The 24,552-nt window shown below is 34.3% G+C and overlaps 1 protein-coding gene across 3 annotated transcripts in view; it reads left to right on the forward strand.

The window, feature by feature from the left end:
• Positions 1–24,552, forward strand: part of Sntg1 (syntrophin, gamma 1) — a 741,266-nt gene that overhangs the window by 599,520 nt on the left and 117,194 nt on the right. For all 3 annotated transcript variants that reach the window (XM_005396048.2, XM_005396049.2, XM_005396050.2), the window contains one exon: positions 3,021–3,059. In XM_005396048.2, coding sequence (XP_005396105.1) covers positions 3,021–3,059 — 39 coding nt within the window. The remainder of the gene's footprint in view (positions 1–3,020; positions 3,060–24,552) is intronic.

The raw sequence follows: 24,552 nt of genomic DNA on the forward strand, positions 1-24,552 counted from the left end.
ATATTAGAACTATCTTTAAATGGGCTTGGGTGTGTATGGATTTAAAACCATAGCAAGAGAAATCTTCATAAGTTTTGTTTACTTTCCTTGCTGTTGAAATGAAGGCATCAGGGCAAATAGTTCGTTATGCCATGGCAATTACGAACCACATTGTCACCACCAACCTTCTCTGTTACAGTTTGCTTACCTGCATTTATATGAACAAATATGAGTAGATTTTTTCACCCCAAAGCAATTTACAACATGAAAAACAGCAAAACAAAAATCCAACCTGAACATTGCAGTATATGTCTTTAATCTCATCACTTTGGGTGGTTCAGGCAGGAGGCTTAGAAAGTACACCCTCTGCCCAAGCAGATAGAGACTACCAAGAAGTATCTCAAAATAAACAAAAAAAGAGATGGGGTTGTGCATCAGTGTAAAAGCCCTCCGTTCAATCTCCAGTATCACCAAGAAAAACAACAAGAACAAAAACTAATACCAAATAAATATCTACTATAGGTCGCCATTTTTATCACCTGAACGTTAGCTGAATATTTTCACTCAGATTCGTGGGGTAAGACAAATTGTCCAAATACATGTCATGAGGAAGTTAGACAGTTATTAAAACACCATGTGAAGCTGGACATGGTGGGCTCCTGTACTCCTTGCAACTTTGGCGAAGGAAGCAGAAGAATTGTGAGTTAGAGGTCAGGATGGGCAATGAGGAACCATACAGAAGTTCATCCTCAGAAAATAATAAAATTAAATAAAAAAATAAGTAAAGTAAGAAGCAGCAGATGAAGTCGAAAGCTATGGTGACATCATTTGAATACGACAATTTATTAGTGTGGCACTGTGAAGCATGTCACTTCTTCAATACTTGACTTTACTATCTTTAATAGTATATGCTGTTTCATTATGTGCATCATATGTTACAGAAATCTAAAAGTAATTCCTAAAGAGAACTTTATGGGTTTCCAAACATGCCTTTTCTAGTACACTAATTATTAGTATTTTAAGGTTGCATTTGAGATGTTAAGATACCTCCCTGCTTAATCATTCCCTTGTCATTAATATAAACTTTCTTTAACTTCTCCCACGTTTTAAGTTTTGCCTGTCTCCAGTGCTTCTGTATTCTTGGCTAGCAATTAAGGAGGGATAGGAAATGCACAATACAGTATATTTACGCCAGTATTAATGTTACGTAACACCATTACAGTAAATGACAATAAAGACAATAAGATTCAGATGTCACTAATTGGTCTCAACTCTGAATGAAGAAACTTATAAAACAAACAAACAAAATAACAAATACAATAGAGCAGCTCTACATAGGTAATATAGCAGATAGTCTAAGTAACGCTCCACTGGGCAAAGACAGTGGACCACCAGCTCCGGCTGGGGTGTTAGCAGAAGAAGATTGCTGTTATCCACACGTGTTCACTCAGCTAAATTTTTCTGTATTCAAAAACTTGTCTGAGGGGCTGGGGATTTAGCTCAGGGGCAAAAGCGCCTGCCTCGCAAGCGCAAGGTCGTGAGTTCGGTTCCCGGTACTGGAGAAAAACAAAAAAAAAAAACAAAAAAAAAAAAACAAAAACAAAAGCTTGTCTGCACTGCCAATTTTCAAGATTTTACAAAAGATTATTTGGACTTTCATTTAAATTAAAATAATCAAATGTATAAAGCTGGGCCATACACTATTAAAACAAAAGTCCATATAAAATATTAGGTGAATTTAATAATCATAACAATATATAAGAACTAATAAAAATATAGTTCCACAATTAATATAAATTTGATTGATTTATAGAGGAAGTTAGGAATCTGCTCTTAATATCTATATTTTCCACACTATCTTTGTTTTAATTTAGGGTAATAGGAAGTTTAGAGATTCTTACCAGATTCTTTTTGACATTTTTTTTATTTTAAAAATAAAAGAAGGAAAACATTCTGAGTCCTGTACCTGTTCTTACCAGATTCTTGAGTAAAAAATAATTAGATCATTTTAATAATGTAACAAATATAGGCTTTATATACATGTACATTTTCAAATTTTCCTTTATTTTTAGTAAATGACAAATATGTCTGTACTCATAGATGAGTCCAATACCCATAAGATTATTTTCCAAGTCTGTGCCCTAAATCCATGAGATTGTCTATTATTTCACATTTACAAGGAAGAAAAAAGAGTACTAGCAAAGAAATGAAAAATAAATCCACAAAATAATGTATACGTGAAAGTATTCTGCCTTTGGTCTGATATGTTTTACCATATTGAGACTGCATTACTTTTCTCTATAAACCTATGGAAAATAATAATTGGTTTTAACTAGAAAAAGCACTGTTGAACAAAGACTTTTTATCTTGAAATTTCATTTATCTAAATGTAATATTCATTTTTCATTTCCTTTTTAACATTGTAAAATGCTAGTCATTAAATTGCCTTAAGTAAATGTCACATTGTGTTTGTGATACTAACTGAAAGTATTTCAAAATATAGACTTTACCTTTTCATGTTCGACTATTCCATTTCTTCTGCTCTTTTCAATGTTGAAACTAATTCTATATCATATAATTTCAGATGTGAAAACCAAAATTATAGAAAATTACAGTGTACATTCTTGATACATTGTAAGGAAACAGTCTGCTTCTCACAAATAAAAGATATATTAAATAGAACTGTTTTTGAAGATGTTTACATATGATAATTAGGGTAATTATAAGAGCCCACTAAGTAACTAGTATAAGATATGCCAATTTAAGAATGTCAACAGAGTATTGTTATATATTTACTCGCTGAAAAGAAAGCCTTATGAAAATATAGAGTTCTCAGCTGGGCATGGTGGTGCACGCCTGTAATCCCTGAACTCAGCAGGCTGAGTCAGGAGGATTGCTGCGACCTCAAAGCAGCCTGGGCTTCATAGAAAGACCCTGTTTAAAAAAAAAAAAGAAAAAAAATATATGTATGGTTTATATGTATGGTTCCTGTATTATCTGATTCTTGTTATTCTCACTTACTCATTTATTTATCATTTCAGATTAAAAAGATCAACAGAAACTTTCCTGTAAACCAGCAGGTAAGATCAAGTAATGCTTAGAAGATCCAATATTATATTTTTTGAATTGCATCTTTTATAAAACATAATCTTGAAATCATTTGAATTTTATCCAGAAAGAATTAGTAATGTCATGTGCCATCTTCAGAAAAAAATATAAATTGAAGAAGTTTGTTGATGCTCTGTCTGCTTCTCTTATCACATTAAACAATGGGCTTTACATATTTTAGCAAAAAAAACTAAGATGAAATGTATTTCTTGGGAGATAATTATTTGTATGCAACATTGAGGAACTTGGAGTACAGTTCTCGTATGACAGTTTTCATACACCCTAACTATTGAAACATATATTTTAAATCAACTTCAAAGTTCCTGGGAAATTTACAATGTAAAATAGTATTTCAATTCAAATCTCATTTAATTAATAAAGATCAAAAATAATATTTGATCATTCAGTTGAATAACCTTATTTCTCTTGACATCAACATTCATTTGCAGCTGTATTTAAAGTCTACATTTCTAATGTAGATTTAGAAGTGGTACATAAATTGTAAATCAGTTTCAACCATTAACGCTTTTAAAACCTCTTCAATTTTTAGGAATTAAGTTACCTTTTTATCTAACCTTCAGTTGCCTCTTCTGTAGCATTTGCATGAGGGAAATTATCTTTTAGATTTACTTTTCAGGGCTAAATAATAAACACATGCACGTCCTCAGTATATTCTATTATTACCATTGGTAATGCTGAATGTTTTTAACCTGTTCTTTGGAATAGAGAATTTATGTTTTTTAGAATTTGTTATTAATGAAGCTACTAGACTGTGCTAGAACGGAAGCCATGTGTAGCTGACATACTCATAAGAGAAACAGCTCTGGCAAATTTGGGGTGTCTGCAAAATTCTGATCTACTCCCTTTTCACCTCTGAGAATCTCAGTTTTCTGCTTGAGGCCTGCAGCCCTGAGCCCAGCTGGTACTTTGGACAGAGGCAAAGATTGGAGAGGTGTGTGTCTTGACACACCGTATGACAAGCTCTGGTTGTGTTTGAGGTCCTTATTTGCAGTGCCGAATTCATCCAGAGGTGTAGCCCAGATTCCCCCATTCAGTAGCTCTATGAGAATACCTCCGCAGCTCGCTGTGTGAATTTGATCTTGTCCCAGGTGACAGTCAGGGTAGTACACAGGTGACATTTTGAGAACTACCATGGGATGACTTTATGGTGCTCCAGCAGAGTGGAAATGCCATTACTGAGAAATTATTCAAAGAGAAAAAAGCATCAGCCATGGTAAAGCTTGTACTGCTCACCAGAAGACATGATTGTTTAATTGACAGATATATAAAAATAGAAACTATGAGTCTTGTGAATTGTTACTAAAAATAAAAGTGATGAGTGGTTTTCGATTTAACAGTGACTGTAAGATCTGTGTGTTACTCTACCTCGCTCTTTCTGCCAGCCCCGTGAAAAGTATTAAGAAGTGGTGTAATGTGCTTTAGTAGGAGAGTTTTGTAGCCCTGACAATTCCACAGCTCTTCTTACAAGGACAATTACATCTTAACACCTCTTACTGTTAAAGAAAATCTGAAATACAATGCAGTGTTTGAGTTTGAGTAAGAGGCAATGCACAAGTTAGGAAATATTAAGCTGAGAAGAGTGTTAGTGTCGCCAGGACAAAGTGTCAAGGTGAGTATGTGTGGAGAAAACGCAGAAGGAAAGTGAAGAAATTGTTTGACTGGTTACAGTGATGCAGCTAACTTTATTTGGTCCGTCCTATTGGAAAGTCCCTAGATATTATACATATATACATATATATATATAAGATTTAGCTAATAGTTTGAACCTTGAAAACCCTTTGATTGCATGACATTGTGGCAGCTGCTGTCACGGTAGAGTAAGCTTAAGATGAAGAGGTAACAGGACAAGGCAGACAGCCAGAGAGAGGGTCAGGGTCAGGCTTGCTCTTTGCTAATAGAGCTCTCACAAGAACGAACCAAGGTCCCAGGAGAACAACCTCAGTTCCTGCAGAGGGTAGGCCCCCCAAGGACTTCACAGCTCTCCCACACCAGGGCCCAGCCTCTTGATATTCCCTACCACCCCTAACACCATCACACTGGGCATTCAGACTTTGATATGCGAACCCTTGGGAACACACTAAGATCAAGAGTGAACAAAATCTATCCTTACTATTTTCTGTTATATGAATGAAGAAGTTCAGAAACAAAGCCTAATTTACAGTTAACATCCATATTTATGCAGAATAAGACAAACTCACTTATCCAGTGTGGAGATACCTGAAGAGACTAGGAAATATTTCTTGCTTAATAAAATGTGAGCCACTGTAAGGAATAGAAATGAAAACATGTATCATCCTATTTCTGATGCAGATTTAGCATTCAAGTGGTACCTTTGCCTTGAAATTAACCACACAGACTTGCTTTCATCTCAAATTTTTTCTAACCTGATTTTTCTGTGGATTTAAAATTCGGTTATACTTATTTGTATGCTTATGTTTAATGCATATGCATATGATTAAACAGTTCATGCAAATGTTAAAGTACCTATGTGCTGTATTAAAATTCCCATGTGCAATGTTTAGTTTTCTCCTATTTCTAATGTTCTTGGTATTATAAAGGGGAAAAAAAAAAGACCAAAACAGAAAAGCTTTAACCCAAGATGCACTGTGTCACAAGACCTCTGCTTCCCTTGAGATTTAGTATTGAATTTATATTACAAGGTGATACCTTTGCCCAACCTGAGAAGTTAAGACAAAAATGAAACATAAAGGGACCTGGAGAAAAGTACTACTGGGCAGCGGAGGCCAGCACTAAGGGTTAGCTGCACGGGGACTGTGCTATACCGTCCAGCAAGCAGGAGACCCCCGGTGAAGATGCTCTCACAGCTGAGATTGACTCCCAAAGCTGTAAATCATTTGAGGAGATAAACCATGATGAGGGAAAATGTCATCTAGAGATTGTAAACATTCAAAAATATTTTAGTTTTTTTCTAATAAAGGTGCACAAATTGTAAGACAAAAATAAGCCAGGGTTCTGCATGTTACTGCATGGATCAGAGCTTACCATATTTACTGCACTTATTTTAACTCAAACATCTCCATAGTGAACTGCATCTCTCAAAATAGCATTTGATAATGAATTATTTCCAAAGAATGAGACCATAATGTTAAGTAAAATAAATCAGACACATGAACTTTAGTATGACATGGCTTCTTTCATATGAGAAACCTAAATTATAAATAAAGAACAAAAGAAAAGATAGATACTAGATCGTAGGGAGATAGATCTTTCTCAAATGGGAAGGGGATTAGGAATGGGAGAGAAAGAAGACGAAAATAGGAAATAAGATGGGTTAAGTAAATGTAGCGACTCTAGACAAGAAACAAATATTGTACACTGCAAACATGTACTAATTAGAACAAAATATTAATATAAACTGCCCTTTTCTACTGAGAATTTTATTATATGATAGTTACTTTTAATTCTTTTAGATAATGAATGATATTCTTTTAAAATATAAAACTTACCTCAGGTAACTAATCACATAGAAGTATTCATCTTTGACTATACATAATAATTTGGACACAATAATAATGCTAAGCAGATACATGCAAGCAATACTGAGACACAGCAGAGGGAAAGGTGACTCACTGTCTTTAAATGTATTGAAGAGAGCTTAGAAAGGAAAGAATAGCCTGAAAGTCCATTTCTGGCAAACATCAAAGAAGACAGGATAAAAGACCTTCAAAATTTAGCTTCTGCATAAAAGCAACAGTAACAAGAATATTAACAGCAAGAAGAAAAAAAATCTGGGAAAAATGGTCAGACTCAACTTTTACTGAGAAGGAAATTTCCCAAAGACATTGCCTAAACAAGGGAACAATTATTTAAGATAACCAGATGCATCTGAGAACAGCAAGCTTTCTGACCTGGAAATGCATTCCAGCCCTAGCTGCTGTCCTCGCATTCCCAGGACTGCGTATCTTCTGTGATCTATTGATTTTCTAGACTTGGTCCAAGTATCAGTTAAAATCCAGTATCCTATGATTTTTAATTTAATAACACTCATTTGCTTCATTAAAGTTTAACTTTATTAAGGATATGTACATGTATATGTGTGTATATTTTAAACAATATGTTCTATTTATGAGACTGGCAGTTGGTTTTTATTTTGGTCTGGGGAGATATAAATATCTTTTTATTTTCAACTTAAGGAAAACTTTTTCAGCTTTTTATATATTCAGTGTACAAAATGTTGACAACAAATCATAGCGTTATATAATCTACGGATAAAGCACTTGTTGTCATTCAGGTCTGTTTTATAACACTTGGTGATAAAACATCCTGACATTTTCTGTGATTTAAAGGAAGACTCTCCTCAAAATAACCTGTTTCCATACAAATTCACTCTTCAAAAAAGAACTAGCTCATAAATCATTAAGAAAAAATAAGATCGGCATGGTGGCAAATGCCTGTAATCTCAGATCATAAGAAGGTTAATGTAGGAGGATTGCAAATTCTAGTCCAGTTGAGCCAACATAGAGAAGTCCTCTTTCAAAATAGAAAAAAAAAACAAAAGCAGCTAGAGTATTTCTTAGTGGCAGAATGCTTCCGCAGCACGCACAAGACCTTGTTCCATTCTCAGTAATGCAAAAACAAACAAAACTTAATAGAAGTGACTTCACAGGGAAAAAAGATATAAACATTATTTTATAATTACACTAAAATACAATGACATATGTCAAACACAGTAATTATCATTGAGATAATATTTACCACATTTCAGAAAACTTACGAAATATATTGAAATGATAAAAAGTTGTGTATGTGTGTGATTGGGATTGTTTGTGTGTTGTATTTGTACACATACAGGGTCTTCTTTTTTTTGAAACGCTTTCTTAATACTTATTTGTATTGTTTAGTATATAAAATTTTAGAATTCTGAGAGGGAGAATATCTGTAGCAAAATCGCCTTGTTTACCATTGTAGAAACACACAGACACACTGATAAACACGTGTGCATAGACAAACAGGTACATAAGGAAATAGATGATAAATGACAGGTAAGTCAGAACATTTAAATGACATTTCTTGGCAGGAAAAACAGCTTTTTTCTCCTGGAACACTTTCTTCACATGGAAACCTGAGAGCTCACTCTGTTACCTCGATACTCCTGTACTAACTGAATCTAGACCTTAAATATTCCAATTTAGAGGTACAACACTTAGTCTGACACAAGATGGGCTGCAGACCAGAGAATCTGCAGAAAAGTTACAGAACCTTGATCTTCCCACTCTCTCCTCTTTCCTGTCTCTCCATATTGATTTTGCTCAGTGCAGATTAGTGGTGTTTCCTAGAATTTTATGCAAATAAATACATACAATACGTATACATTTTTCTGACTTCGTTTACACTACATAATATTTTTAGGTTTGTCCATGTGACTTCACGGTGTGCGTTAATACTTCATTCTCTTTTACTACCCATTAGCATCTCATTGGTAGTGATATCACCATCTGCGTGTCAATAAACCTCTTCATGCATTTCTGATCTATTCTGTTTCCGGTACTATATCAACAGTAGAGCTACCATAAGTCTTCACGAACAAGTCTTTGGATTGACATATGCTTTTATCTTTTAGAATGTCTGGATAATTTGAATATGATAAACATGCTATGAAAATTGAATAATAATTTTTCCAGAGGGTTTTATCCTTTCATGTTCATACTAAGAGTGTAAGGACAATACGTTGGTGAGGACAGTCCTTACAATGTTAGACATTTGAATAGATGATTTGATTGTTTTGTTTTGTTTTGGTACTGGGAATTGAACTCAGGACCTTGCCCTTGCCAGGCAGGCGCTTGCGCCACTGAGCTATATCCCAAGCCCCGAATAGATGATTTGAAAGGTCTCATTTTAATCTTCATTTGCATTTACCAAATGACTAATGGTGTTGAGCATTTTTTATATGCTTGTTTGTGATCCATACACCTTTCTTTGGGAAATGCCTGTTCAAATGTTATTCAAGGGTAGAAACTCTAAATTTTTTTTTTTAATTCTGTCTTGGTTACTTTTTTCTTGCTGCTGGGACAAAATACCTGATGCCCAAAATTAAGGAAGGTTTATTTCGCTTACAGTTCGTGGAGGTTTCAGTCTGTACTTGGCAGATTATAAGGCAGAGTGGCACATGGCAGAGAGCTACAGCTCAGGGCGGCAGAACACAGCAAAGCAACCAGCACACACCAGGGCGGAATGGGGGAGGAATGTCCTCAAGCAGCTTCTTCCTCTCCCTTACATATGCAAACTGTCCACCCCAGGGCGGGTGCAGCTCTCACACCCATAATCAAACTCTAAAAGCCTGCCCCGTGACCACGTGAGGATTTGGGGGGACACACAGACATAAACCATAACAAACTCTAAATTTTAATGCGTATTCTGTGTCATGCTTTAATGGTTCTTGCTTCATTGGGCAAGTTAAGAATTCTTTGCCTAACCTAGGACTCAAAATGTCCACTATAGCTTCTTAGACTTTTATAGTGTTTTTATATTTCTTATATTAAAGTTATGATCTACTTGAGTTAATTATTTGTTTTAAGAACAATGTAGCAAAGCATTTTTAAAGGGATGCCCAACTGTTCCAGCAAACATTTTGAAAATATATTCACTGCTCAAGGAATTATCATTTTCTTCCAAAAACTAAATGAATCATTTATGCACGGATCTGTTTGTGAACTCTCAATTCTGTTGTGTCAGAATTACTCTGTTGTGTCAGTCTGCTTCTACATCTTGACATGGATACCACACTGTGTTGAATGCTGCAGATGTACAATGTGATGGCATAAGTCTCATAGCTTTGTGATCCATATTCAAAGGTATTTTGTCTACTCTTTAACCTTGAGAATTCTGCATGACCTTTGTATACAGACTACTAATTTATACATTTTTAAAGTTGTTTATAACTAGGAATTGCATTGTACCTATAACAAAATAAGGGGGAAGTGGATAGACCGTCATTAAGTCTTGGGATCCAAGAACATAGTTTATCTCTCCAACCTGTTTATGTCTTAATTTCTCTCAGAAATAGTTTTTGTTTTCATTGCGTAGATATCAGCCATCTTTTTTTTTTTTTTTTTTTTTGTTTTTGGTTTTTCTCTGGTAACAGGAACCGAACTCACGACCTTGCGCTTGCCAGGCAGGTGCTTTTGCCGCTGAGCTAAATCCCCAGCCCCGATATCAGCCATCTTTATCAGATTTGTCACTAGGAAGTTTATGTTTTTCTGATTGTTATTATAAGTGATATTCATTTTAATTTAAATTTCTAAATTTTCTAGGGTATGGAAAACATAAATTATTTTTCTATTGATGTTGTGTCACTCATCCTCACTAAAATCCCTTGCAAGTTCTAGAAATTATAACTAATTATATTGTTTGGTGATAAAGTAATTTAAATTCCTGTTTTCCTTTGTGGATACCTTTTGTTTCATTTATTGGCATAATGAGATCCTCTATTTCGGTAAAACATAGAGTTGGTGAAAGTGGACATTCGTGCTTTGTTTCTGATCTTTGGGCAAAGTGCTAGCTGTTTCAGCAAGAACATTAGCTTGACGTTTTTCACAGCTGCCCTTTACCATGTTGAACTCTCTTTCTATTACTAGTTGTGGCAAAGAGTTTTATCTGAGTAAACATTAGACATTGTTAAATGTCCTTTCTATGAATTAGTATAGTCTGCATTTTGCTCTTTCTTTTATTAATACAGTGCATTTATTTTTTTCCAAGTGTTAAACCAATTCTTCCATTTACCCACTAGGAATGTTTATGTGTTGATTCAATTCTCTAACATATTTTAAAGACTGTTTTTTTTCATCTGTGTATCCATGAGGCTTTGGTATGTAGTTTTCTCTTAAGTCATTGTATTTATTGGCACACTACATTTTCATATCATTTCCTTCAAGACAAAATAACTTCCTTTCTCTTTGTGATTTGTAAAATTTGGGTATTTGCAAGTGTTATGTAGCTTCCAAATAGTTTGAGGATTTGTATGGTCTCGTATTAGAGTAATGATAACTTTATAGATGGAGCTGGGAAGCAGTCTTACCTTCTAAATTTCCTGGGAGAATTTGTGTAACATTAGTGTCATTAAGTATTTCATAAATTTCTTCCAATAAAGCTGTTAGACTTAGGATATCTTTATGCAAAGATGTTCAACCAAATATTATATTATTTTAAAAGCCTACTGCTATTCAGGTTATCTATTTCTTTGTAAATAAATATTCATAATATTTTCTTTTTAGGAATTTATTCATTTAATTTTCTAATTTGTTGCAATAAACTTACCCCTAATACTTTCTCATATCAGTCTCATGTACACTTTTGTCTTCCTGAATATAATAATCTGTGTCTTTTCTCCATTTTATCCATCCTAGGTAAAAGTTTATCAATTTTTATTTTTCCAAAGAATCACTTTTTATTTCTTTCATTTCTCTCTTGCCCCTATTGTTTCCACTCTGACGTTTAGTGCTTTTTCCTTCTTTTTATTTGTTTTAATTTCTTCTTCTCCTAGCTTGTTGAGATGTGACATACACATCTTAGATTTTCCTCTCTCATCTAAAAGCTATATTTTTCCAAATCCTATTTAATGGTATCTCATTAGATTTGACATAATGTGTGTGCTTTATCATTCATTCATGGTACAGTGGCATTATCTGTGAATTTAAATCCACATGGATGAAGTAATTATATTCACTGACAACTGAGGGAGGAGGTGGAGGCCGGGAGGAACTTTGGATTTGTGTTGTCCTTCCAAAAGTTTCTATCAGTTTTTGAAGGTAAATTTCTTGATTTCTAGTCTGCTTGAGTTAATCTCCTGAGCCCCCAAAATAACTGTTGTTGACAATTTACTTTTCTCCTCTAAAGTTATCTTATGTGGCTGGTATTTGATTTGATTTCATAGTGTCTTGATAGGTGGGAAATAGCTTAAAAAATCAAACTGGTGATTTGAAAATATTAAAATCAAGGAATTATTTTAAAATCCACAGGCGTGTTTTTGTGGTACTAAAAGCACCACATGAAATTTCTGGAAATGCAGTAAATAGACCTAAAGAAACAAGAAGTGAGTCATTAAAACAAGCGATTGAAAGTAGTGTGATGAATAGAATCCTGACAGAAGCTGTGTGTTTCTTGGTGGTGGTCTCACTTAGCATTTATCCACCTCCACAGAGACAGAGTTAGGAAGCTCCCACTATCTCACCCTTTTCCTGACCGCCCCCCACTTTCTCTCACAGAATGACTCCACCAGGAAATTGGGAGGAGAGAGTTTGTTCATACAATGTGCACAAGTTGGCAATCCAGGTATAAAACAGAGCAAAGGATGAAAATTATTTTGGAGGAGGTTTGTAGAAATATAGCATACTTTATAAACTATATAATTTGCCTTGAATTTAAAGAGATTAAAAAAATAAAAAATGATACAGAATTTCAAAACAAGATGATAGGAAATTAACAATGGTTCTTATATTGCATATTGTTATCTTCAAGGTAGTCACTCAGATTAGCAGGTACAGGCATGCAAAATTGATCAAATAATATAAGCACTAATGGCTCCTTTCAATGAACTAATAGAAATTAGCAGTACTAATAGAAATTAGCAGAAATTAGCAGATTAGAATCTTAGCTATCTTGTGTACATACATACCTTACTTTTCCCATCCTTTTCTTTCTCTCATGCCAGTTGTTCTTCCCTTTTCAGCAGTTTCTTTCCCTTTTACTGTATTGATTTTACCTTTCGGATCTTATTTACTCTTTCAGTTTCTTACACTAGGGAGACATTGCGATGTTTACAATTTTTGACTAGTTTTACTGTTGGATGATAATACATTTATTGAGTTTTTTCCAGGGGAAAGGCATAAAATAAATAATCATTTTATTTATTCTATGTTACAACTTATTAAACACACTTTCATTACATCACAGTATAAAACAAATTTTATTTTTACTACTGGCCTAAGCTTAAAATTGTAAAGTACCAATGAGAATGGAATGTACCTTTTAGTAACTTTTCAGTGGAAATAGATGCATAATATTTTATACCACTATTTTAATCTATGTGCCTTTTAAGTATTTTTGAGTATATTTATCTTCCTAGTAACAGCTTAAATATCATTTTAGCATAATGAGCTATACATGCTGTGTTGTACGTTCTTAACAGAAAAAGACCTAACATGATCATATCTCTAGGTTTAGTAAAATCTTTGAATACGACAGTAATTTGCATTTATGTATTCTTTTATATGTTACTAAATACATGACTTATTTAGACTCAAAATTTCTTTTCAGAAAGCATTCAATTTTAGCTAATGAGTGGTGGAATTTAGCTATTCACTTTTGTCAGTTTCCTTTAATTCTGTAATATGTTGCACGGTATATTAGATAAAAATGATCCATATTCAAATCTGTATATGAAAGGTAAATCTCACATTTTTACTGTTATATTTCCAATCCATGCCTTCTGGATAAGTACATAAGAAAAACCTGGGTGAAATTAAGCTTACATGGGTGAGATTAGAAATGGAAAGTATTACCGATTATGAAGAGTTGAGTGTAGGATTCCCTTACTTTGAAATTTGCACCAAGTATGAGGTGTGTCTTTTGCAACCAAATAAAGAATGTCTACTTTCAACCCATGTATTTAAGGCCAATAATGTGTCCTTTGTAACAAACAAGTGTAAGTAATATATCTATGAAACAAAAGAAATAATATGATTTCAATTATTTATGATTCCAGTATGATCAAATGAAATAGGCTGAGAGAAAATTCAGGAAGATACATTTTGCTAATATTTGCTTAATGAATTGGTCGATGTAGATATTTGGAAGTATAGAATCATAAATGAAATGGTCTGATTGTTTTTTTAAAACATTATTATTAACACATCCACTCTGATGTATAAATCTTTATACATATGCTCTTGGTGAGAGTGTAAGCTTCTATACAAATTTTGGAGAGAAGTTTGTATTAAGTATCAACATTTTAATTGCACATGTCACTTGTTCCAGTATTACTGCTTTTTAGAAGAACGTTTTCAATAACAATGTATGATAGGAAAATAAACATACAAAAAAATGAAAAATAAACACCTCATAATTCTCTTATTAATATGTGACTGGTAAATTTGTGATAATCACCCTCATGGACTGTAATAGCATTTTAAAGTAAATCTATACTTGCAAAAATAAAACTAGTAAATTAAAACAATTTTAGAGTCACAAAATATTCTATCTATTTTAAGTACTTTATAATGCCTATGTATATAGATTTCTTTTTAGGTTAAGATGATATTGTGAGGCTGTTATTCCTCCTCTGTGACCTTGGAACAAACATTGAAACTGCAGGGAGTATGAGGACCAGAATTTCATGTTTTATTTTATTTGTCTACTTTTGTATGAGTGACTTATTCTTAATAAACATTGATATACATAGTATTTGATAACAAATAATGAAAAGTAAGACCAAAACTAATGTATTGATTATAATTTACAGAAATAAAACCTGGATAGGATATATGATATTATGACATAATTTTTAAGTTTCAAGTATGTTTTCACTAAATTATATCTTTTAGACATATGGACATATTTCTGAAATATAGAGAAGCGATTTTTGACATTGAAGCCGATTATTTCATGATTAGAATGTCTACCATTCGCATAGCAGGAAAATCATATAACTTACAGTTCCACTAAAATCAGAGCTAATTTTCTTTTACCCACTATGGAAATTTTCTTGGATTGCTAATTTTTATTTTATCCCCCAAGATGAAATCTGGTATCTACTGGAAGAATTAATTTGCTGCCTCAAAGTATATTTTGACAAATTGACATGTAGTAGAATGTCGTGATTAACATTTATAGTGATTTTTAACAATGATTTACATTGGAATTTGCATTTTAATTATACAATTCTAGCCACTGAGGCATGAGTAGATTTTAATCAGTTTGAACAACAGAACACTTTAGAATGACAAAAATGAATTTGCTAGATATCTACTTGTTTTAATGACTGAAACTATAATTCAAAACACAAAATTCATTTGGATTTTCAACACTTCATAAACGCCGTATTTTGTCCCATGAACAAACCATGAATGTATCAAGCATAGAAACTATATTTAAATTTTAATACAATTTAATTTTTAGTCAATAAACTCATTTAAAAATTTCCAACCATGTCTTTTTTGTTTTTATTTTAACTTTTATTAGTACATGTTTGCAAGGAAATATGTTTACAGTCATTGTAGGGAATTGGTACATACATATAACACATCTAAATTATTATTCTTCTAATCTATCTTTAACTTTCCTGTTTTGTCAGCATCAGCTTTACTTGTCTTATAAAATCTTATAAAGTTAATTATCATGTATAAAGGTTGAAAACCAGCCTAAGAGGCCAAAGAGCCTATAAAACATGTAAGACAACTTACTAAGTCAAAGTACACATTTAGATACATTGTCAGCACTGGATTACAGTATGCTTTTTTTCTCCCTTTTTCTAATCTTTCATCATGTTTCATCTGTCTTTTATTTCCATAGAGATAGAGAAAGAGAGACAGACAGACAGACAGAGAGACAGAGAGAGAGAGGGAGAAAGAGAGAAACCGTGTAATATTTCAGCTTGTGTGTCAGAGTTACTTCGCTTAACATTATGGTTTCAGGGTACATGCATTTTCCTATGAATGAGTCAAGTTTCTTCCTCTTCCAGGCAAAGTAGTACTCCATTGTGTATAAATACCACATTTTTCTTTATCTATTCATCTGTTGACAGACATAGAGACTTTTTGTAAGATTTAACTATTATGAATTGTGTTCTTATAATCAGGCTTATACCTACATCATTGTGGTGAGATGTCTTCAACTCTTTGGGAGGATACCTAGAAGGAAAATAGCTGGGTTCCATGAAATTTCTGTTTTCACTTTTGGTGGAACCTCCGTACTGATTTGCACAGTGGTTTGATCAGTTTATAGTGGCACCAACAATGGGGATGTTTCCTTGCACATCGCACTCTCTCTAGCACTTGCCATTGGTTGATTTTTGATGGTAGTCACACTTTTCGGAGTAGGTTGGAATCTCAATGATCTATCCCAGTGTTATTTTAATTTGCACTTCTTGAATGACCAGAGAGACTGAACACTGTTTCATATATTTATTAATCGTGTGTGTGCGTGTGTGTGTGTGTGTGTGTGTTTTGATGAGATAGAGTCTCACTATGTAGTTCAGGTTGGGCTTGAACTTACCAATAAGCCCAGGTTGGCCTCAAACTTGCAGCAATCCTCCTGCATCACACTTCCAAGTGCTGAGATTACAGATGTACACCACCACTCCTGGCCAGTATTTCTTCTTCTAGGAAGTGCCATTCATTTCTGACACCCATTTTTTATTTGTAGCTGTGTCTTTTAAGATAATCACAGGTATCCAAGAATAGTTTTTCTCTAGGAAAAATGATACGGTATATTTAGAAGTTAACCAATATTGAACGGTCTTTAATAACTTATTAGAGAGAAAGTAGTGTAGCAGCAGAACAGATCTACGGACAGCAGAAGAACACTGGAATTCAGCATTGACTATCGATTTATTTTGATGTTGATTTCAATTAAAGTGTCTTAGCGATTTCCCTGCAGAGGAAGTTCTTTTGCTGAACATTTTAAGAAGCCTGGAGGTAAAAAGATGGAGAAGAAACCCAGCTAAGTGTACAGACTGTAAACATTACGTTTTAACTGATTTTTTATAGATTACACTTTGGAGACATGGTCTTGAGAAATCATCATTGTGCAAGACTTTGCAATAATATTTGATCACTCAAAATAATATCTAAAATCATTATAGGAAGGCATCAGCCGGAGAGCCTCATCAGGACAGAGAGATCACTTTTGATAATTAATTAATCTTCTTTTTGACTGAGGCATAATATTTGATTCACGTACATATTGAGTAATGATGATATCATTTTGAAGATCTATCATCTTACACTAATCATATGTTTATAGCAAGTATATTCTAAAGTAATTATTTTGAAATATGCAAGTGCACTTTTTTCTTTTTAAAATTAATTATATTGGTCCATTTTAGATACACATAATGATAACATTAATCGTAGGGAATTTGTGCTACTGCATGGTAATACGGATTCTTCTTTTGTTCTCTTTCACTCTCCTCCCTTAAACTCTTTGCCCCTCCTTATTTATAAAACCTTTCTTTGCATTTTTTCCTTCTAGTCTTTATTCCTTTTCCCTTCCTTCCTACCCCACTCTCTGCCCTGTTCAAATATTCAAATGTTCCCCTTCCCATTTGAACATTTTCTTCCTATTTCACAATATCTATTATAATTTTTGAGCCTCATTTACACCTTTGGCTTCTTACGTCAGAGAAATCATGCAACATTTGGACATGTGTTTCGATTTATTTTGTTTAGGAGTGTTGTCTCGAAATGCATCCATTTACCCTGAAATGCCTCAGGTTTATACTTCTTTCTGGAGGAACAGTGCTCCATTTTATGCACATCTTGTTTATCTTTTCACCAGTTGATGGTTATGTGGACTGTTTCCAAGAATTAGCTATTAAACTGTTGCTATAAATCTGGGTGCACACATATCGCTGTGATATGATGCTTTAAATTCTTTAGAGAAGATATCAAGAATGGGAATAGCTGGGTCAAATGGAACCTTTAATGTTAGTGTTTTGAGGGGTCTTCACACTGACTTCCACAGTGGCTGCACTAGTCTACACTCCCACCAACAGTAAGGGAGGATTTCTTTTTCCCCACAGTCCTACCAGAATTTTACATTGACTAATTTCCTGATGATAGCCATTCATTCTGGAATAAGATGGAATCTCAGTGTTGTTTTAATTTTGCATCTCTCGTATGATCAGTGATGTTGAATATTTTTCATATATTTATTTGCTCTTTCTTCTTGTTTAATTGAGAAGTGCTTGTTCATTTCAGATGCTCATTCTTGGATTGAGTCTTTAAATTTGGGGTGTCTGATTTTTTAGATCTTTATACATTCTAGATACTAGTCCTTTATCTGAGGAAGAGGTAGCAAAATTTTTTCACACTATGTGGTTGTGGCTTCACTCTTTTGGTGGTTCCTTGTGCTGTACAAAATCTTTTTAATAAGATGATATTCCAGATGTTGAGTTTTGTGATATTTCCAGTGCAATGAGGGTTTTGTTCATAAAGGTTTTGCCTGCACCTCTGTTTTCAAGAGTTCCAGCTATTCTATCTTCCAGCAGATTTAGTGTTTCTATTTTAATATTTAATTCTTTTCTCCATTTTGATTTTAGTTTAGTGAGAGATATGGGTCTAGCTAGTTTTAATATTTGGCATGTAGGAAGACAAATTTTTTCAGCCCTATTAATTTCATTGTGAACCATTGATTGTTCACCCATTGGTTAACCCACTGGTGGTGTTTTACCTAATTTGCATGTGTTTATAAAGTTTTATGGTTTCTTTTGCAAATGATTTCCAATTTCATTGCCCTATGATCTGATAATATGGTTTTCTAGAGAAGTACAACCAATAGTAGGTCTGTATGTTTATCTACATCTATCATCTATCTATCTATCTATCTATCTATCATCTATTTATTGAAATTTTCAGGAATTGATAAATGTGAGAGGTGATATGGCAAATCTGATATCTTTAGCATAGCCAGATGGCAGGAATCAGAGGCAGAAATATGTTGGATGTTGAAACAAAGTCTTCTCAGAAAATCTCAAAGTTTTGCTTTTAAAACTTTCAACTGCTTTGCTGAGGTTCACATCCATTAGGAAGAACAATTGCTTCATGTTAAATTAACTTATTGCAAATGTTAATCATAAAGGAACTTTGCATCAACATCTAGATTAGAGTTTGAAGATATGAGTGGCACTGTAGCTTAGCTCTGCCGACACACTGAATTCACCACCATGGGGAGGAATAGCTAAAGCATAAATATTTAGATGAGGTGTGAGATCTAGACTTAAAGAAGTGAGATCTAGACTTCTGAGGAGCAGAAGTCACTCCTGGGCTAATGTTGGTGTCCCTGAACTCAGGAAAGGGACCTTTGGAGATGGAGTTACAAACCACTGGAATAAAACAATTCATTTTTTATTCACCTTTTTTATTTTTTATTTTAAAGGAAATAAAAAATAATTTAAAAATTAGAAAGCATGCAGAATTTTTTAAAAAGATAGTAATTTAACAATGCTTGTAATATTGCATATTATTGTCTTCAAAGTAGTTGTTCATATTACCAGATATAAGCATGTAAATTGATCAAAAATATTAAGCATTAACTGTTCCTTTCAATAAACCAATAGAAATTACTAGTACAATTATCTTAGCTATGGTGTATATATATATACATATATATACATATATATATATATATATATATATTTTGTTTTCCTTTTCTTCTTCCTTTCCTATGGCATATATATATATATATACATATATATATATATATTCTTTTTCCTTTTCTTCTTCCTTTCTTTTCTCCTTTCCTTCATCCCAGTTGTGTTTTCCTTTTGAAACAAGTCCTTTTGAGAAAGATATGCCGTGAGTTATGTTCTGAAAATTTTGGAAAAGATTGAATAGGACTCAGCTGTTGCTACTGAAAGGCACTGCTCTTGCTAAGATGGAGAAGCTCCCTAAGGTGACGTTCACAGGCAGCAAAGAGTAATGCATGAGAAAAAACAAGAAATGCCTTTCCTCACCCCTGCAGTATTCCTTTGAAGACTTCTTCCTCTGCCAAAGGCAGACCCAATCTGCCAGGTGTTGTCATGCAGTGGACCTGTGATTCATGTGCAGAAAATCAAATGACCATGTCCGTGGACCCTACTGTAAGGAGTAGCAGGGCTGACACAACCCTGGTTTGTGTCAGGATTGTGATGAATTTGCTCCATAAAGTTTACTGCACCAGTCATTAGCTAGCTCCATAAGATATAGCTCTTACATCCTTATACTCCCTCCCAGGGCTTAGAAAAATTAATAAAGAATGGTGGAAGTGAAAAAAAGTGCTTATTAATACCTAAAAGCTTATGATGTTTGTATAAAACTGTCTACAACTTTGTGATTCTGCTAACGACCTGTAACTTAAGGGAGTGTTTTGGCTTATGCTTTAGACATCGTAGTTCTTGCATGCTTGGCTGGTTGCAGGCAAAATCAGCACGGTGGGAGGGCCTGGTGGAGAGAAGCTGCTTGTCTTGGTGGACAGGAAACAGAGAATAAAGGAGAAGCCCAGAAAGAAGATAAAGCCTTCCAGAGACCTGCTTCTTTCTAGCAGGCCTCCCCTGCAATTTAGCTATACCACACCCATAATCCTATCACCTTCCAAAATCTTTCTCATGAATGCATGAGGACTTAGGGGGAGACCCGGTTATAAACCACAAAGCACTATCCTTGATCCCAAAAGGCTTTTGATGTCTCTTTACGCAAAATGCACTTAGTCCATTTCTAAGAGTTATTAAGGTCTTAACTCTTCCACCAGTGCTGAAAAGTCCAAGTCTAAGAAGTCTCCTCTGAAACCAAAGGCAAACTATTAGCTAAGGTCTCCTATTAAAAAAATCAAATAAACAAATATGGATCCAACCTAGAATGCCTCGGGATGAACATTCCCATTTCCAAAAGGAAGAACTGGTGTATAGAAAGGAATGGGACAAAAGCAAGATTGAAAGTCAGCAAGGAAAATGTTAGATCCTAGAGCTGCATATCCAGCACCCAGGGCAAGCCGTGACAAAGTGAGAACTCACAGGCGTGGGTGGCCCCGCCACTACGGCATTGCTGGTGCTTGTAGTGCTCATGACTTCTTGACTGGTTTTGTTCACTCCTTGTGCCTTTCCACAGACTTTCTACATTTCTGGCGTTCCAAACTAACAGGGGTTGGGGCTGGGTATATAGCTCAGTGGTGTAAGCACCGGCCTGGCAAGTGTGAGATCATGAGTTCAATCCCTGGTACCACAAAAATAAAAAACTTACAGGGGTCTCTACTGTACATTTGGCTTCACCCTCACAGTTTTACCCACTGCCCTTTTAGAGGCACAACACCTGGACTCCCAGGCCGTCTTCTGAAATCTGGGAGAAAATTTCCCTGACCCCACAGCTCTTCTAATCTACATGACTGTAGAACCAGCAGACACCAGTGTCTGCTCCCAGACACAGCAGTAAACAGATCCTTATGAATCGCAGTGTCTGGAATCTTCTGAGTGTCTGGAAGGCTGATCACTGTGAACTGAATTTCAGGGAATGAATTTATAGGTCACCACTCTGCAGCACAGTGTCCTGGGCTTTTCTCTCAAAGTCTTTAGCTGTTGCAATTTTGAGCCTGCAATGTTTAGGGCCTTGCTGGTAACTCCCATGTTGTCACGGCATCTTTTCTATTTCTCTGTTACAAAGTACTTGACTTCACTTTAATGCTCACCTTTGCAGCTACCATATTCTCTTCTGCTCCAGGGTTATAGGCCCTAAATTTATGGGAGCAATTTTTTCTGGTAAAAATCAAAACTTTTAAATCACTCAGCTCTATGATTGGCTCTTGACATTCCATGCAGAGCTGGCTAAAACCCCCAAGAATACTCAGGGGACAGCCTGAATGCTGAGCTGCCTTGAAATTTCCTCTGCCAGATTAATTAGTCCACTGCCCTTAATCTGAGTTTCCATAACAACTCAGATTATGAGCAAAATTTGGACAAGTTATCTACAATAATGTTGTTATAGTTTATGTCTGGATGTCCCCACAAAGTCTCATGCAGTCATGGAGTGGGCTTTTAGAGTTTATGATCCATGGTCCAGTGCTGGAATTATGGGTGTGAGTGCTACATCTGCCCTGGGGCGGGTGGTTTGCATACAGTGTAAGGGAGGGAAGGAGGCTGCTTGCCACCCTTGCCACTCTTCCTCCCTTGTGCTTTTGTTGCTGTTGCTGTCTTCCACCGCCATGAACTGTTGAAATTGGGAATTGGGAAGTATGTTTTAATGTTTACCATGAAATATAGTTTCATCAGATGAAATTCCTTTATGCTCAAAATTTTAGAAATAATTTTAGTGTCCTCTATATCTCTTAAATTCTGTAACATAAGACATGTGTTTGCAGATAGTAAATTTGCTATAACAGGCACTTAATAAACTACAGGTATCCTTGGAGCTGTAAGCGAATAAGACATAATTATTAAGACATACTTATGAATTTTTATGGACTATTTTCTCATAACATTTATAAGTTTTATATTTCAACAGTCATTGGAATTAAACTTCCAATCCTTGGAATTAAGCTTCTTGCTGCTTCAGTAAACATACAGTGTATAAAAGAACTAAAATTTAAATTAAATGTTATTGTACTAGCTAACTTTCATCTCATGCACTTAAGTAAAATAATTTGTTCATCCACTATTTCTATATACAAAGCAGTTTTTTATTCTTAAATACATGGCATATTGTCTTACTGTAACTTAAACAAAAATTGAATTACAGGTATTTTAGGCTTAAAATAATTTATTCCCCTGTTGAATATAATTGTGTTATACATAATACTGGAATATGTTACAGGTCTGTAATTGTAGAAGAGAAAGAAAAAATTCATTTCAATAATTGAAAAATGTAATATCCAAATTACTCATCCTTATTTATGCCTTTTCTATTCCACATGAAAATTTTCAGAATTTTCACGAACTGTCATTCTTTATACCATATTAAACATAAAGATACATAGTGACTTTTCAAAAGTTTCCCTTCCTTATAAAATGAATTACTCTAAATGCTTTTGGTTTCATATACTGGTTTTTAAAAAGCATATTCACTATTTTAATTCCTATCATTTTGTTTTGAAACCCTGTATCATTTTTATTGTTTTTGAGTTGTTTTTTTTTTTTGTCTATGTTGTTGTTATTTTTTATTCTATTTTTTTTAAAAAAAGAATATATATCTGAAGAGAAAGAGGCGTGGACTTCAAAATCACAGTGCAGAGCTAATAATGATTTAAAAATCATCAGCGTGGACTCGGTGTGTTTAGTGTTATGTGATTTTTACTTGAGATTGTACTGTTCCCACTGTAACTTTAAAATTACACTCAGATATTTCAATGTGAGCTTTTTCCTTAGTTTTTTGAAATCTGATTTGAAAAGGTTATGGCAACTTGCATTGAAACAATTATTTATTATACTTTTTTTTATATTATCTCTCACAAATACTAATTCAATTGAATGTTTGACAATTTTTCTAGGAATATTTCTAAGAAGTATTTTCCCACAGATGATTTTCATGGCTATGGGAATATAGAGTCCCTTATTTCAAGAGACTACCCTAAACAAATCCTGTGAAAATACCTCTACCCAACCATGTTTGAGTAGCTACTAAAACAATTTTAATCTCAATAACTCACACAAGAATTTAAGTATTTATTCTCCTTTTGTGAGACAATTTAGTTCTTGACTGCTGGCAGAGAACAAAAGCACTTTTGTTGACCAATAATAGCAAGTATGTTTTATAACTTTATCTGGCATCGGTAAAGGAGTGTTTTTATTTTCCTCTATATCAAGAACTTCTGGTCATTTTCCGAGCCTCTCTGGACATACATCAACTGTGTTCAACTTTGCTAGGATGAACAAAATAGCCCCAGAGGTCATTTTAACTCAGAGGAAGCAGAGATGAAATGTAATACTTGGAACTTCAGAGAGAATAAAGTCAAGACCAGTTCAGAGAGTTATCACAGTATGTAGTGCTCTTCTTAGAAAACAGCTTTCTGATAATGGTAGTCGGTGCTGGTATTGATACCCCTTTTGCTTTGAGAAAAACTGTATCCTAACCTCCATTCCTTAACATCACTCTCATTTTAGCTGACAGTACTTCTTTTTTTTTTTTTGGTTTTTCTCCAGTACCGGGAACCGAACTCACGACCTTGCGCTTGCCAGGCAGGTGCTTTTTGCCGCTGAGCTAAATCCCCAGCCCCATGACAGTACTTCTTATGCATTACACTTTTATACGACTGGCTTCTTTATTTGGAATTTAGTTCTTTCTATTCATGAAATGTTATTGTTTAAAGGCTCCTTTAAAATGACTGCAATTCCTGTTCCTGGAAATCCCCATCCAATGGAATTATAGTGTCTACTGGAGGATTAAACGTTACTGTCTTTCACATGGATGCTTTCACTAAATCAACAAAATGTTTCAACATCTAGATATTTTCTTTTGGGGCCGGAGATATAGGTCAGTGGCACAAGCTCCTGCCTGGCAAGTGCTAGGTCCTGAGTTCAATTCCCATCACCAAAAAAAAAAAAAAAAAAAAAAAAAAAAAAAAAAAAAAAAAACAAAGATATTCTCTTCTGCAACCTAATAGATGCAGTTCTAGGTTACTCACTTTCTGAAATCTTCAACCATCCTAACGCTTTTCACTGAACATGAATGAGTCAATTTCCCTTTGAAAGTGTGGTTCTAGAACAAGGATAACCAGGGTGTTTGCTAGGCTCATTCCATGCATTATCTC

This window comes from Chinchilla lanigera, unplaced genomic scaffold, assembly GCF_000276665.1.
Source record: "Chinchilla lanigera isolate Chin_1 unplaced genomic scaffold, ChiLan1.0 scaffold00053, whole genome shotgun sequence".
Lineage (NCBI taxonomy): Eukaryota > Metazoa > Chordata > Mammalia > Rodentia > Chinchillidae > Chinchilla > Chinchilla lanigera.